The following is a 16354-nucleotide window of genomic DNA, read 5'->3' on the forward strand; positions in this document are numbered from 1 at the left end:
CAGACTAACCTGGACTTGCAATCAAGATTAACCAAGGCTAAACAAGCTATGCCTTAGCTTTTACTATGTATATCCTGGCATAGCCGAGCAAAGCCACTGCCAATTTTTTTGTTTACTTTCAACCATGCACTCTGCACTCAAGGGAGAGTCGATAGTCGATGGGAGGGCCGCTGTTCCAATTGCGGCAGCATCGCCACTTGGGACCGCGGCGGCGTCGGGGAATGTGGGTGCGGGCACTCCCGCGCGCGCAGCCGAGAGCGGCTGGTGATAAGCGAAGGCTGCAGAATAGTGCTATCGCATTCTATTATAAAAGATCAAGTGTAAACGACCTCCAAGTTTTTTTTTTTTTTTTTTTCAAAAATGTGATGGAATATATACTAGGAATATATCAGTGCAGTGCGATAAGTGATGGGCGAAACAGCCTGACTCACGCCTTGAAGCCAGCCAGTGCAGCCTCAACGGCATTCCTGACGTCCTTGCTTCCAGCCTCCGAGAAATAGCCGACCGTCCGCTGGTCGATGGTGGTGGAGCTGTTGGAGACGTTGGACAAGGACCGCTTCTGCTGGCCACCGTAGAACATCTTGTACGTCCCCATGTCACCCCTACAATAGAGAGTTCCTCAATTATTTTCCTTCTTTCTACTACAATGACAAATTGATCGAACAACCAGCAGTGAAATGACACACGAAATGGCTACTCAATGAGTGCAGCAGCCCTGTGCATCACTAGCTGCTTAACTGTCCATTACGCCCTGAAATACAGAGGTTCCTGGAATGTCTCAATCACAGTTCAACCCTGCTATAATACACTTGGATTCAGAAAAGTGAAACTTTGGTCTCATTCCATATTCCATTTTCGTTTAAGTAAATACATTTTTATTAAAGAAATGGTTACAGTACTCGGCATCTCGGCCATGGAAATGTACTTTCCACTCAGTTTCGGATATCTCAGAGCTACAGACTTGGAAGAGCGACGCCAACATTCAGGAGTAAATTGATACCAAAGATGATAAAACAGTGCTCTTTGAGATGGCTCAACCACAATAGCAGTGAAGAGAAGCCAACTTTTCGAAAACCTTGGGGCCGTGAGGCAGGGTGTCAAACCAGAACCGAACCCATATTTTTGGCCGGAACCGGACCAAACTGGAACCATATTTTTTTAACTTTAATTGGAACGATTCCAAGAAACCGTTCCGAACAGGTTTGAGACTTGGTTCAGCTCTACTTTTTTATGCAGCCTGGCACATTTTTCTTTTCATTTTTATACTAAATACGAGATGTGTTAGCGTGTAGAGTTCCCACCGAAAACTGTTTGCATAGGCAGTGCAAAAATGGCACCCTTCTTACAATGCGTCGAAGCTGCCTGCCAACTCGCACGGCTTCGAATTCACGACCAACAGGGCCAAGACGCGCAGCGCTACAACCTACAAAGGCGGCACGTTGATTTCCCCCAGGTGACCTTGTCTGGGGTTGGTCTCTAATAGGACAACGTGGACTGAGTGAAAAGCTCTTGCGTTGCTATTTCAGTCCCTACCGAATTATGTGATGCCTTGGAGCCCTGAATAATGAAGTCATCCCTCATGAGACTCAACAATCCCGATGCCACCACCGGCCCGATAAGGTCCACGTGGTTCACCTGAAGCCCTACTAAGCAAGGACACCCTAACTTTCCTCGAAGCCCCCTGCCTTCGTTTCAGCATTTGGTCGATGCTTTCGGAGGAGGGGGGCTAATGACACCAGCGGTTGTGCAGGAAAATGTGCCAATCAAGAAAACAAAGAAGTGTTGTAGAAGCACTCGCCCAGGTCTACGCCGCTGCCAACTCTCGGCCGCTTAACACCAATGTGACAATATATTCTCACTCTTGTCGATTTTGCCACGCGGTACCCGACGCCGTGGCTCTGCCAAAGATAGATTCAATAACCGTAGCGGAAGGTTTGGTGGAGATGTTTTCACGAATAGGTTTTCCGAGAGAGATCCTCTGTGACCAGGGCTTCTGTTGCACTTCCGAAATGATGAGAGAGCTCAATGATCTCTTGGCGGTGAAACATCTCAGCACGACCTCTTACCATCCAGTGTGCAATGGGATGGTGGATAAATTTAATGGCACACTCAAGCAGATGCTGAGGAAGCTCAGTCAGGAGCAGTCCAAAACATGGGATTATTATATCACTCCGCTTCTGTTCGCATACAGAGAGGTGTCACAGGCGAGTCTGGGGTTTCCTCCGTTTGAGTTGATATTTGTACGACGTGTGCGAGGATCGCTCGCAGTCCTCAGAGAGCTCTAGACCAGGGAAGAGCTGGGAGAAGACACGAAGACGACATATGGTACGTTCTCGATCTAAGAGGGCGTCTCGAGCAAACTGTGAGAGCGACACATCAAAATTTGCTGCGTGCCCAAAAGTCTCAGAAGAAATGCTATGAAAGGAACAGCAAGAAGAGGCACTTAAGGGTTGGAGATCGTGCCCTCATTCTTTTGCCAAGTAGCCACAATAAACTCCTGATGCAGTGGAAAGGTCCATTCGTGGTATCTGGCAAAAAGAACGACGTGGATTATTGGACCGACATGGGCCACACTAAAAAGCTATTCCACATCAATATGCTCAAATGTTAAGAAGAGCGTGCGTCCCAAGAGATTGTGCAGGCATCACCTTTCGTCGTAATCGAAGAAGGTGACTCAGAAGAACAATTGCCCACCCTTAGCACAGACCATGGTAAAGGAATCGAAGCCGTGCAGATCTCCACCAGGCTCGATGACGACAAACAGCAGGTGATTCGGAGCTTACTCGACACATTAGCAGACATCTTTTCTGAGATTCCCGGGAAGACTAGTCTAGTGGAGTGTCAACTCAGGCTCTCGACTTCTGAAGTTGTGAATACCCCGCAATACCCGTAGCCTTTAGCCATGGAGGACATGGTCGAAAATGAGGTAGAAGAGATGACGAAATTAGGGGTCACTGAACGTTCAAAATCTCACTACAATTCCCCTCTGGTTCTGATTAAAAAGAAAGACAACACCTATCAGACTTGCATCGACTTTAGACACATCAATGATGTTCTTGTGTCTGATGCAGAGCCCATTCCAAGAACAGATGGAATATTTACCGAGTTTGGAACCAAAGTGTTCTTTTCAAAATCTGACCTTGCTAAAGGCTACTGGCGAGTACCCTTGGAGGAAGCTTTGAGACCGAGAACAGCGTTCTCTAACCAATCTGGTCACTATCAACTCGTCTATATGACCTTCGACATTAAGACAGCATCGGCTATCTTTACGCGCCTGATGCGCATTCTATTACAAGGCATATACATTGTCGTTCATTACATCGTCTATGTTCTTGTAGCAACCTCTACCTGGAAAGAACATCTTTGGACATTAGACAGGCTATTTAGCAGGGTGCGCGCGGCCGGCCTGACGATCAAGGCACAGAAGAGTGAAATCGGAGAAGGAACCATCCACCCATTGGAAACGGTGGTGGAAAAGCTTGCAAACGTGCCGCTTCTGAAGACCAAGGAGCAAGTACGTTCCTTCTTAGGGCTTGCCGGATACTACCGCGATTTCATCCCTGGCTATGTCGACAAAGTCCAACCGCTCGTGGACAAGACACATAAAAATGAACGCAACCTGGTCTCTTGGACACCACAGCAGCAAGCCACTTTTGACGAGCTCAAGAACGCATTAACCTCCAGGCCCGTATTAAGAGCTCCAATTCTCAGTAAGCAGTTCGTGCCTTGCACAGATGCTTCCGAGGTCAGCATAGGCGTCGTTCTCCTGCAGGAGCATGACGGAATCCTCCACCCGGCATCATATGCGAGTCGACAGTTGTCACCTCGCGAATCATGCTACTCAGCGATTGAATGCGAGTGTTTGGGAATAGTCTGGACAGTTAAAAAATTGCACATATTCTTGTACGGGACGTTCTTCATCATTCAGGCTGACCACCAAGCCTTGCAATAATTAACAAAGGCTAAGCACTTGAACAGCATGGTACTGCGTTAGAGCCTGACATTACAAGAGTATACCTTTCGTGTAGAGTACATCAAGGGCTCCGAAAACGTAGGCGCCGATTGCACGAGTCCTTTATAAATTACCGCAGGGTGATGCCCAATGTACAGTGATACTATCCCGTGTGTTTGCAATGGTTACCTGTGCACATGTAGTCTAGGAGTGTCTAAGAATTGTTTCTTAATTCTATTCGTTTTCCAGTTATGAGTTGTTTAGTGTGTAAAATTTAACCTTTATGGTACAGTCGTGTGCAAAGCATGTGTCTAATGATTTGTAAGGTTTCTATATTTTCTCATGTGCCAAATGTATAATGTTGGCCCCCATGTTCTCTCGGGGTAATAAAAACATAGGGTCACTGACCAAGTCAAAATTTTAAAGAAACGTATCGGGGTGCGCCACTATGTGCCTCCATGTTTCACGGTGTAATGTGCCTTCGGTGACTTCAACGGCGTCTAACTTGTCCGTTTAACACGTGAACATTAGTGTTGTGTGCACCAACAGCAGTTTTTTCTATGTGGAAAAAACTTTTTCGAAGGGGGGGCATAACTGGGGTGCACACAAGATCCTCCGGGGATTTGTGAACGCGGTGTGTCGACAGTGGTGCGTCAGACAGCGGAGCGCTGCAGGTGCCAGCCCATCGTTGCGCGTGTGAAGGGTATGTGCGAGGCGACGACGACAAAGAGCGTGGCAAGCACGAGGAGCGAAGAGCTGACGTGTCAGAAAACCGAGGTGTAAAGGAAGCAAGAGCAGCGGAGATCGGGTCAATCAAGCGTGGAGGTGGCAGCCGTTGGACATTGGGTACGTGCTGCCGTGACCTCCCTTGGATCACCGACTGATCCGACGCAAGCCTATTGCGTTCCTTGCAAGCGTGGAGGTGGCAGCCGATGGATTGGGGGTCTGTGCTGCCTAAAGGCACCCTTGGATAGCCTGCTTTAAGCCTTTGGTATGTTTCGGGACGCAGTCGTCGGGTCTTGGCTACGCTTCTTCTTTCTGCTACTGCCAAGTTCTTCGGGCTGCTGATGGGAGTCCACCGGTGTCTCCCTGTGTTCGTCTCCACTCCTACCAACACCTGGCTCCCTTCCGCCACTTTCTTCCATGCAACGCCAGCGACACTTCGCACTACATCCACCCGCGTTCACCTTGTCTGCAAGGCATCCCCACCTGGGACGCTCAGTGCCTGGTGAACTCTTTCCTTTTATTGCATGTGCATTTCTTATTGGCTCCTTTTCCTTTAAATTATAAATAATACGGCTTCATTTTGTTTTGCTTGATCTCTTTGTTGGAACCTGCACGCGATAGCATTCCCCTTCAGAAAGTCAGGGACGCCCCTACCCTTTTCGTGAAAAACATGTTGTGTTGTTTTACATGGTGAATTATGTGTGCTTTGTTTATTAGTTAGCACTGTTTTCCTTGAAATATTATGTGTTTGTTGTAATACTCATTTATTAATTCTGTATGTAATCTTCTTTTAGTGCTGTATTTGTATTTGCTGCATTTGAATTCCCTAGGTTCAATGTTTGTGTCTTTTGTTCTGAAAAAATGCGCAGTTTCCAAACAATGTAAGGGTTTAGAGACCTAGTCAGGTACACAGCACCTTTTGTCCCTGATCCTTTAGCTTTCTGTACTCAGAAAACTAAGACAAATAAAAATGAAAAATGAAATGAAATTTTCGGTAAACAAACTTGGGCTACACTTAGGCAAAATGGTATTTTGAGAAAAAGTTCCAGGATGTCAACGCCTGTTATAGACTGTTGAGCGCCCTATCCTGTCTTCCTTGTCTTTTACCATGTCATCTCTGTGTGGGCAATAGAGAACTCTGAAAAACACACCCTCGGGAGGTGCTGCTGATGCCGCAGGGCCCAAAGAGCACCGATTCGACCTTGGCACCAAAAGTTTCCAGCTCCATTCTCTCACTGCTGCGTGACAGCTGCACAGGGCTTTCAGCCGGCCGAAGGAATGTCAGAAGCCCCTGCACAAAATGTCTGCTTATTAATGACACGGCTGGCAAGGGACATGTTCTGCTGTTGTGGAACAGAAAGTGAATATCTTTTTGGGTGGAGACCTGAACGTGAACATGCTTATACCTACACCTAACCAAAATGAACTCAGCCTTACTCTTTCTGCATATGGGCTGTCCAATGTTATCACTTATCCAACACGGATTACAGAACAAAGCTCTACTTTATTGGATGTATTTATTACTAATATTAGCACTGACACAATATTCGCTGGAACTACGTATACTAGCATGAGCGACCATCTGGGAATTTTTCTATTGGTAGATAGGCCCTTTCCGATCAAGTGGAATAGAGAGCAAACTACTTATCGCCAAGTAATTAATCCTGCTCGCCTTGAGTCATTCCGGTGCACAGTTGAACAGCAAACATGGAACTCCGTCTACACATGGAGTGATAGTAATACTGCATATTCAAAATTTATAAGCATATTTAAAGATATATACCACCTACATTTTTCGTTAGTGCAAGTGAAGAAACCGAAGAAAGCGCGAAAACCCTGGTTAACGTGAGAGTTGTTGAATATGATTAAGCATAAAAATGCGTTATTTGCCAAATTTGTAAGAACAAAAGACTTAACAATACTTGCACAGTTTAAGACCAATCGAAATAAAGTTACATCTAAACTAAAGCAGGCTAAAGATTCTTTCTTAATAAACATGTTCCGTGATGAATACGCACAACGTCCAGATATTGTATGGCACAATTTGAACTTGTTGCATCCCAGCATTAATGCATCTACATTTGATGCCCTTATGCATGACGGAAAGCTACTCTCCGGTACTTCTTTGGCAGATGCTTTTAACCGTTTCTTTATTCGACAAAGTAGTGTAATTAACCAGAATGTGAGTATCTGCCGAAATTACGCTCAGTACTTACAAGGAAACGATAGTACGTAGTCCCTCTTTTTAGCCCCAACTGATTCAGCCGAAGTTTTCGCTTGCATAAATAACATCAAAAATAGCAAATCACAGGACTCGAATGGTATGCAAATACTGCCTGTCAAGTATGTTCTCGACGTCCTGTGCCCTGTTATTACCTACATATTGAACTTAATTTTATCCACTGGAATTTTCCCTAAGGAAATTCAGATTGCCTGAGTGGTGCCAATATTTAAGCGTGGAGATAAAAATTTACTCAATAACTATCGACCGATTTCCCTACTTCCTGTGCTTTCTAAGGGCATTGAGAAAATAATCCATACCAGAATAACTTCATATTTTGATTACAATCGCTTATTCCTTGACTTTCAGCATGGCTTTAGGAAGCATAGGTCTACTGAAACGGCACTTCTAACACAAAAAGAAATTATAATACAGGCATTTAGAGAAAATAAACTCGCTATTGGTATTTATATCGATTTTACTAAGGCATTTGATCTCATTAATCATGATGTCCTTCTTTTTAAATTAAATAGGTAAGGTGTACGCGGTGTAGCGCTAACTTTATTAGAATCCTACTTATCACACAGAGCTCAGTATGTAGATATAAACACAGCAACTTCTTCTACTCTCCCTATAACATCTGGAGTGCCTCAAGGAAGCATACTTGGGCCATTACTGTTCTTAATTTATATAAATGATATTTGCTACAGCACAAGTAGCGCTCATGTAGTATCATATGCTGATGACACATCTTTCTTTATCACAGGTACTTCCGAAACAGACGTCGAAAAACAAACAAACAATGCACTTATTCAACTCAGTTTATGGGCAGAAGCAAATTATCTGCGAATAAATCCAGTGAAGACTAAAATTATGTTGTTCCGTCCTAAGGGAAAGAAAATACCGCAACCTATCAAAGCCGTATTCAATAGCCAGCCTATAGAGCTCGTTGAGTCCGTAAAAACACTGGGAGTTACCTTTTCAAGCAATTTAACTTGGAATACACATATTGATTACAAACTTTCAAAGGTCGCCTCAGCCCTTGGTATACTTGCGCGGTTTAGGCACATTCTTCCAATAAGGGTAAAGATCATACTTTACAATGCGTTAGTACTTTCTCATTTGCAATATTGTAACATAGTGTGGGGCACAACAGGCATAACAAATCTTAACAAGATACATCTGCTTTAGAAAAAAGCAGTGAGATGTATTGCCAATGTACCACTCTTTTCTCCCCCCAGAAATATTTTTGTAAGGTATGAAATCCTTCCAATATTTGCGTTATATACTTATAGACTACTATCATGTTACAAATCTCACCTAAAACACCCCGACAACCTCATCATTTTGCTTGCACAACTCAGAGAAAACGCCAGCTGCCGTGACACAAGACACAGAGAAATTTGGTTAACCCCAACACCAAGAGCCTATTATGTGAATCAATCCTTATGTTATAACCTTCCAATTCTGCTGAACAGATTAAACGAAGAAAATTTTGACATAACCCGAAAATCAAAACACGAAATTCGGGAATACTGTCGGGAGGATTCTTTTCCTTGAGAATTTCAGATGCAATCTTTCTGATTATTATGCACCATTCTTTGTATGATTATCTACGACCTTTTCATCGCATCGCATTTTATTTTGTCATTTTTGCATGATGTGCATAGGTGGCCTGCGAAGTGTTGATTTATTTACTTTTGCTTTGTATGTATGTATGTTTGTTGTATGTATAGCCGTCGCTTTTCCTCCTGTACTGCCGGGTATGTAAAGGAGCCAGGGCCATTGTCAAGCTGTCGCCACAGCTTTTAGTCCCGGCTCCTCCTTTGTAAGAAAGGAATAAACTTCAACTTCAACCTTCAACTTAGTGCGATAACTTCAACTTGGTAAGAAGGCCCCCCCCCCCCCCCCCCCCCTCCACTTCCCAATGCGTACGTTAAGAGAACAATGGCAAGGCAGAAAAAGACCAGGACAAGCGGATAACACAGAACTATCAACTATATTCAACGGCTGCCAAACAGGACAGCATGCTTCAGGATAAAAAAATTGACCAAGAATGAAAAACGCATGAACAGGGGCACGATCGCAATGACTCAAAACTGGACTACATCCTCATCATCAATGGGCCTGAATACACCTAATGCAGGGAAAAGGCCTCTCCCATGTCTCTCAAATTAACCCTGTCCTTTGCCAACTGCCCCTTCCCTTGGAATCCAGTCTGTCACGATTAAAGTGGTTAAGACATCAAATTATGAGGCTATAGTAAGCTTGTTATGGGCTTCCTCTGTATGTAAGGTCACCCACGGCGAAGTATTAGACGCAACAAGCACTTAAAATATGTATTAATTGAGCGTAATATGAATAAGCGAAACGAGTGACTACATTTCATATGTTCGCCCTTCGGCTCACCTGCAATATGAATAGGCCTAGCGAGTCCGCTGGGTTCGTATGTGCAACGTCGGCGATTGTGGAGAGCGAGTTCACAAGTTTTAGCGGATACATATGGTCATCAAACGTAGTTTGATAGCAGTGACCTTAAATCGAGAATTGTTGACATCTTAGGACGCAAATACAAATACATCAAGCGGGAAGCGCCGCTGGTAGGCGGTCACCCAGTCTGTCGGTCAATGCTGCAGGCGCCCGCGGCGGCAGCTAGCAGTGGTCGGCGTCACTTTAGGGCAACAAATTAAGCTATTTTGTTTATCTCAAATGGGTGCCGAATGTACCTCTAGATAAACCAATTTAAATTCAAGTACTGGACACATCGAAAAAAGCAAAAAAAGCAGTACGAGTCAGAAACGCCGGTCCTATGCGCTGTCAGCAACCTGGCTATGACGCATTCCCCAGGCTGGCGCTCTCATTCTCCGGCGATTCTTGCAAAGTTATCGCACTGCGCAAACAAGTAAACCCGCGACCGGCGCAAAAGAGATGAGCTTGCTTAACCTAAGTGGAATGCAGCTTGCAATTCTTGCCGAACAAACGCGCAATTGCTGCCTGTATACAGATGCAGATATGTAAACAAAAGTAGCGCCGAGACGCAGTCGTCGTCATGGGTGCATCCCTGGAGGAGTTACGTACCCGTGCGGTTAATTCTGAGCCCTGTACAATTGTCTGGAAGCATTCATTTAACGAATACATGGACTGTTTACTAAACTAGCAGCATATACCGTAATCAGCAGCCACTGGACCCTGAGCAGTCTCGCAGCGTGGCTGCGCGAAGTGAAGACAGGGACGGGTATTGGTAGGTAGGATAAGTGAGGCATCGTGTCGCTGTAATGTGACCAGGGTCAGCTATGGGCCACCGACACAGACATCCGCCGAGCATCGGTGTCGGCGTGGCAAAGCGAAATACAATGCAGAAACCGCATTGGCATACACGGTATGGCAACTGAGATCGGCCGAAGCGAGCCGCTTGGTTACCTTGGCTTTTCTCAGCATATCGCAATACCGACCAAGTTGGTTGGCATATGATTTCGAAAGACGCTGCTATGCACAGCATGTGTACGAGAGCAGACGACGCAGCAATACGTGCGTCAACTTTTGGGGGCCATGTGACCAGGGTTGCTGCTCTTCCCTGATCGTGACGTCGCAGCACACCCTGGCGCTCAGAAATGGAAACCAAAATCGCTCAGTATAAATAATGCAATAATAAATTATTCACCGCACTTATATGAATTGCGCAGCGTGTATCATGCGTCCTGGGGCAATACGCAACGTTTTAAATAAAGAACACGCCAAACAAAAATTTAGTGTCTCCACCCCTTTAAGAACCATGGTGAGTGTAGTGCAAAACGGGACAAGGGACAAAGAAAGACGCACACAACGCAGGCGCTAACTTCCGACTGACAGAAACCTAGGCGTTCAAGACGAACGTGACCCGTGAGGACAAAACAGGCGCATGCACCCAGAAAATAAATGGACGACTGAGCAATTGTTTAAGAAGGCCAGCCCTCTTTTGGACAGGGAGATAGATGGCTTACTGACACAATTATCTTTCAAAGTAGTGATTCGCGCTGCTTAAATAATTTCACGTGTTAAATGATCCCGGTGTCTGGACATGATCGAGCACTTATTCAAAATTGGCATACACCCACACTCCTTACAGTGCCAGATTACTGCCAGTAAAACTTTTCAGGTTGTTTTTCTGTTCATGAAGCCTCTCATTCAAGCAACGACTAGATTGACCAACATACTGCTTGCCACAAGAAAGCGGGATGCCATAAAAAATGCCTTCAGTACATTTCACGCAGTACTTATGTGCACAAAACATAAGACGAACCACGTACACGGGAGAAACACAAGGACTGGCGCAACACTAAAAACTATTTTATTCTTCTCAAACCAACGCATATATACATACATTTTTCCACAGTGGGAAAGCATACACGACTCTGGTGGTGCAAGGGACGAAGGTTGTCCCATGCCTGATTTGGCAGCCATGCCTTCCATCACCGCACGTGCGGGAGCACAGCTTCGAAAGCTTGTTTGGCGCAGAAAACACCAGAGGGACTCCATGCTTGTTAGCCACTCGCTTGAGTTCGTGGGAGACCTTATGTTGGTAAGACATCACCACTGGCCTGTAAGTTTCATATTCGGCCGCCCTCTTTTTTGGCGCTCTGGTTTCATGCTTCAAGATAAGGGCCTCAGCCACACAGGGTAACCTGCTGCCAAAAGCCGGCGCACCTGATTATCAAGACTATCGGCGTGCAAATTTTTTTTGGATAGCGCACTTAGTTTTTCAGGGACTGAAAAAAACACACGAACATTCGCTTTCGTCCAAATTTTCTTGAGAGTGTGGGACAGGCAACAAATATAAGGAGCGATGGCAATTTTGCTTCTCTTTCAGTAAGCCTTCAGTGACAGAAACACAGATATCAGCTGGGTAGCCTGCTTCATGGAACCTTGCAAGTTGCTCGTGAAAGCTCTGGCTGATGAGGTGGGGGCATGACTTTTCCAGAGCACTCTTCAAGTATAAATTAATAATGCCCATTTTACAAGTTTGGAATGTGCAAATGTGTAGGGGAGTAGAGGTTTGTTAACGCAAGGTGAATACCTCCACCGCTGCTATTGACTAACGAAACGCCAACTGACAACGAGATCCGTTTTCTTGATATCCGTTTTAAATTCCTGGACAACCACGTGTGTTGGAGCTGTTGTCTCAATGACTGGCTAAGCTAGCACAACAATAATGTCAGAAATTCGTCTGGAAGCAACCTAGCCATTCACTTCAGTAAGTGCCAGAATTGTGCTCCCTTGTTAAATCAGTGCCATATTATCGGACGCAGTCATGAGCAACATACACTAGCATCACTGGGAACCACTTGTGACAGCGCTTCTTCCATTTCATTGTCAGAAAAGAACTCACATTTTTCAGTGTAAGAACATAATGTTGCACATGTTTTCTGGTTTCTGTATATCTCGGCAGCTACACTTTTTCATCACACACGAACAGTCTTCTCCCGTGTCATAGTAGCCTTTGACCACTGTATGAAGCACTTGCGGTTTCATGAAATAAACAGCTGGAAGTAGCGCTCGTCCCTTTCTGTTCCTTCTTTGTCATTATTGTTTTAGCGCTTTCAAAAAACGACAAACGTGCAACAACCAGCCTCTTTTGTTCCGTTTTGAGCTACACTCACTTACCATAAATCACCGTTACCGGCCCTTTCTACCCTTAAGGACCAGAGGTCATCTTGCCTTCGCATCACATGCCCAGCCCAAGCCCATTTCTTCCTCTTGATTTCGACTAGGATGTCATTAACCCACGTTTGTTTCCTCACCCACTCTGCCCGCTTCGGGTCTCTTAACATTACACATATCATTTTTCTTCCCATGGCTTGCTGCGTTGTCCTTAAGCTGAACCCTTTTCGATACCCTCCATGTTTCTGCCCGTAGGTCAGTACCGGTAAGATACAGCTGTTGTACACTTTTCTCTTGAGGGAAATTGGTAAACTGGCATTCATGATCTGAGAGAACCTGCCATATGCGCTCCAGGCCATGCTTACTCTTATAGTTATTTCTCTTTCACGACTCGAATCAGTGCTCACTACCTGCCCTAAGTAGACGCATTCCTTTACCAATAACAGCCCCTTGCTGCCAATTGTGAACTGCTGTTCCCTTGCTAGACTGCAGAACATTACTTTGGTTTCCTGCATGTTAATTTTTAGACCCACCGTTCTGCTCTGCCTGTCTAACTCATTGATCATGATTTGTAGTTCATGTCATGAGTAACTCAGCAAAGCAATGTCATCAGCCAATTACAAATTATTTAGGTATTCTCCATTAACTTTTATCCCCAGCTGTTCCCAGTTCAGGCTTCGGAACAACGGCTGTAAACAGGCGATGAATAGCATTGCCGAGATTGTGTCTCCTTGCCTGATGCCCTTCGTTATTGAAATTTCATTGCGGACTTTATTGAGTGCTATGGTTGCTGTGCAGTTGCTACAGAAATCTTCCAGTATTTTCACATACGCCTGATTTTGCAATGCCTGTATGACTGCTGAGGTTTCCACCGAGTCAAATGCTTTCTCATAATCAATGAAGAATAAATATAGAGGTTGGTTATATTCCGCGCATTTCTCTATCACCTGATTGATAGTGTGAATATGATCTAGTGTGGAACACCCTTTACGAAAGCCTGCCTGATCATTTAGTTGATTAAAGTCTAAGGTTGGCCTGACTGTATTAGTGATTACCTTAGTAAATACCCTGTAGGCAAGGGACCGTAAGCTGATCGGTCTAACTTTTCCAGTCCTTGGCGTCTTCTTTCTTATGAATTAAGATAATGTTTGCATTCTTCCAAGCTTCCTGTACGGTCGAGGTCATAAGGCATTGCGTATACAGGGTGTTATGTCATTTGTGTTAGTTGTGACAGGTTTAAAGATGCGGCGGCACGAAGCCGCGAGTGACAGACTCCACTGAGAGGAACGACTCTGGCGGCCACGACTGGCCTAGCCTTTATTAAAACTGTCGAATGTGTACGGGGTGCCAGAAGATACACAACACGCCCCTTTCTGAGTGACAATTACAACAATAAAACACGCACTTCATAACGTTCAGTTCTGGAATATGGCAGGTGGCCGTATGGCTCTTCCAGCCCTTGTCACGTATGTCGAAGCATGTCTTGCTTCTTCAGGATAGTTGTGAGGTGTAGCATCGTTGGCACTCCTTGGCCCCGATTCGTCCAGGGTGTTGCCTTCTGCTGTTGGAATGGCTTCACGGACCACCTGACTGCGTGGCCTCAGGTGCACACGGTTATGCACATAAAACATAAATTGCTCCACTTGTGGATTGCACTGTATAGCGCCTTGGCTGAGGACCAACCTGTGTGACAACTGCTTTTTTCCAGTCATTTATGTGCCTCACCCATACAGGTTGATGTTTCTTAAGAGGTGCAAGTATGTGAGTGTGGTTGTCTCCATATCTGTGCTGTGCACTCTGTCTGCGTTGCCTCTGCGAGCCTCTGATGTGCATCTGTCCTGTAGTGTGGTTTCAAGTTATGGGGCAAGGTCGGTATGAGCATTCTCAATTTTCTGCCCATTAACAACTCTGCTGGGGAACATGCTCCAATGGAAGGGGTGACGCGGTAGTTGAGGAGAACCAAAGACAGATCTTTGCCACTTGATCAGCATGGACTTAACAGCCTGTACTGTTCTTTCGACCTGCCCATTGGACCTCGGGTAGTGGGGTGATGACGGTTCATGAGCAATATCCCATTCTTGCACGAATGCTCTGAATGCCTGCGAGTCAAACGGTGGTCCCTTATCACAGATAAGCACATTGGGGAGTCCAAAACGTGAAAAGATGTCCTTCAGGACCAAAATCACTGAAGTTGCCGTAGTGGCTTTCATGCATTTGACTTCAACATACTTTGAAAAGTAGTCAACAACAAGGATATATTTATTTATTTATTTATTTCAGTATACTGCAAGCCAGAGTTGGCCCAAGCAGGAGGGGCATACAACTAAAAAAATTTCTAAAAGAGCACCAGCTACAAAACCGCGAGTCAGTAAACAGGACACAAAACCAGAGTCATCAAACAAGATACTGGGAGCCATACAATAAGTTCTTGAGCTCCTTCTCAAAATTCCTAGACTTACATAGACCCGAAGGAAGGCCATTCCACTCCGCGACAGTGTTCGGAAAAAAACTGTTCTTAAACCCACTAGTTCGCGCGAAAATTGGTGCTAATGACTGCTCATGTACATGACGTGTTCTCCTAGTGCTCGCCAGCTTCACACAATCAGGAAGATCTGCCTTCAGATTTCCAGACATGTAATTATGAAGCAGTACTAGACGGGTAACTTTTCTTCTTATTGCCAAGAACTGTAAATTACTCTTTCGAATTAATGCAGTTGGAGAGTCTATCCTTCTATATTTCCCATAAATAAAACGAACTGCTTTTCGCTGAACACGTTCCAGTTGAGCAATGTCTTTCTTGTTATGCGGGTCCCACACTGCTGCCGCATATTCAAGTCGGGACCTAACACAAGCCTTGTATGCAGTGATTCTGGTGCTCACGGGAGAGTTTCTGAGTTTTCTTTTAATAAACCATAATTTCTTTACTGCTGATGAGCAGATGTCAGCGATATGAGTGGACCAAGTAAGGTTGTTCGTGAGGGTTACTCCGAGGTACTTATAGCTTTCAACTTCTAAAATGGGATAATTGTGAAGTATATAACTGTGAAATCTGGGCACTTTTTTCCTTGTGATTCTTAATAGTACGGTTTTGTTTGGGTTATTATCCATGCCCCAGCGCTCACACCAGTCCGCAATTGCTAATACAGTTTTTTGAAGTGACAAGTGGTCAGAATCACCTACTACCTCTTTAAAAACTATACAATCATCGGCAAACAGCCTCACCTCTACATCCTTTTCAACAATATCCACTAGGTCATTTACATAGATTAAAAATAACAGGGGTCCCAAGACACTGCCTTGAGGAACCCCTGAAGTCACATGCAGCATGTTAGAACAAGAGTCCTGGATTGCTACAAATTGCTGCCTATCTGTAAGATAGGCATGCACCCACTGAATTATAAAAGAGGGTAGTCCAATCGATTCAAGTTTAAACAATAATTTTCCGTGAGGCACCTTGTCAAATGCTTTACTAAAGTGAAAAAATAAGACGTCTGTTTGTCCGGAAGCATCCAGCACTCTTGAAAATTCATGCACTACAGATAAAAGTTGGGTAACAGTAGACATACCTCTCCTAAAACCATGTTGGTAAGCTGTTAAAATATTACGGTCCTCTAAAAATTTTACAATATAACAAAAAATAGCATGCTCTAACAACTTACAGCAATTATTCGTCAAAGAAACAGGGCGATAATTGGTAACTAGTTGGCAGTCACCTTTCTTAAGAATAGGGACAACTCGAGCCTTACGCCAATCAGACGGTATAACACCTGTTGTCAAAGACAAGTTAAACATATCAGTTAAGTATTGAGATATTTGTT

General features: G+C 44.6%; 1 protein-coding gene across 1 annotated transcript in view; it reads right to left on the bottom strand.

Moving 5' to 3' along the window:
* LOC144104677 (aldehyde dehydrogenase family 16 member A1-like) overlaps positions 1–16354 on the bottom strand; it is a 161347-nt gene that overhangs the window by 23558 nt on the left and 121435 nt on the right. The window contains 2 exon segments of the mRNA XM_077637816.1: positions 432–602; positions 5830–5969. Of these exon segments, the coding sequence (XP_077493942.1) occupies positions 432–602; positions 5830–5969 (311 nt within the window).

This window comes from Amblyomma americanum, chromosome 9 (genome assembly GCF_052857255.1).
Source record: "Amblyomma americanum isolate KBUSLIRL-KWMA chromosome 9, ASM5285725v1, whole genome shotgun sequence".
In the NCBI taxonomy this organism is placed as follows: domain Eukaryota; kingdom Metazoa; phylum Arthropoda; class Arachnida; order Ixodida; family Ixodidae; genus Amblyomma; species Amblyomma americanum.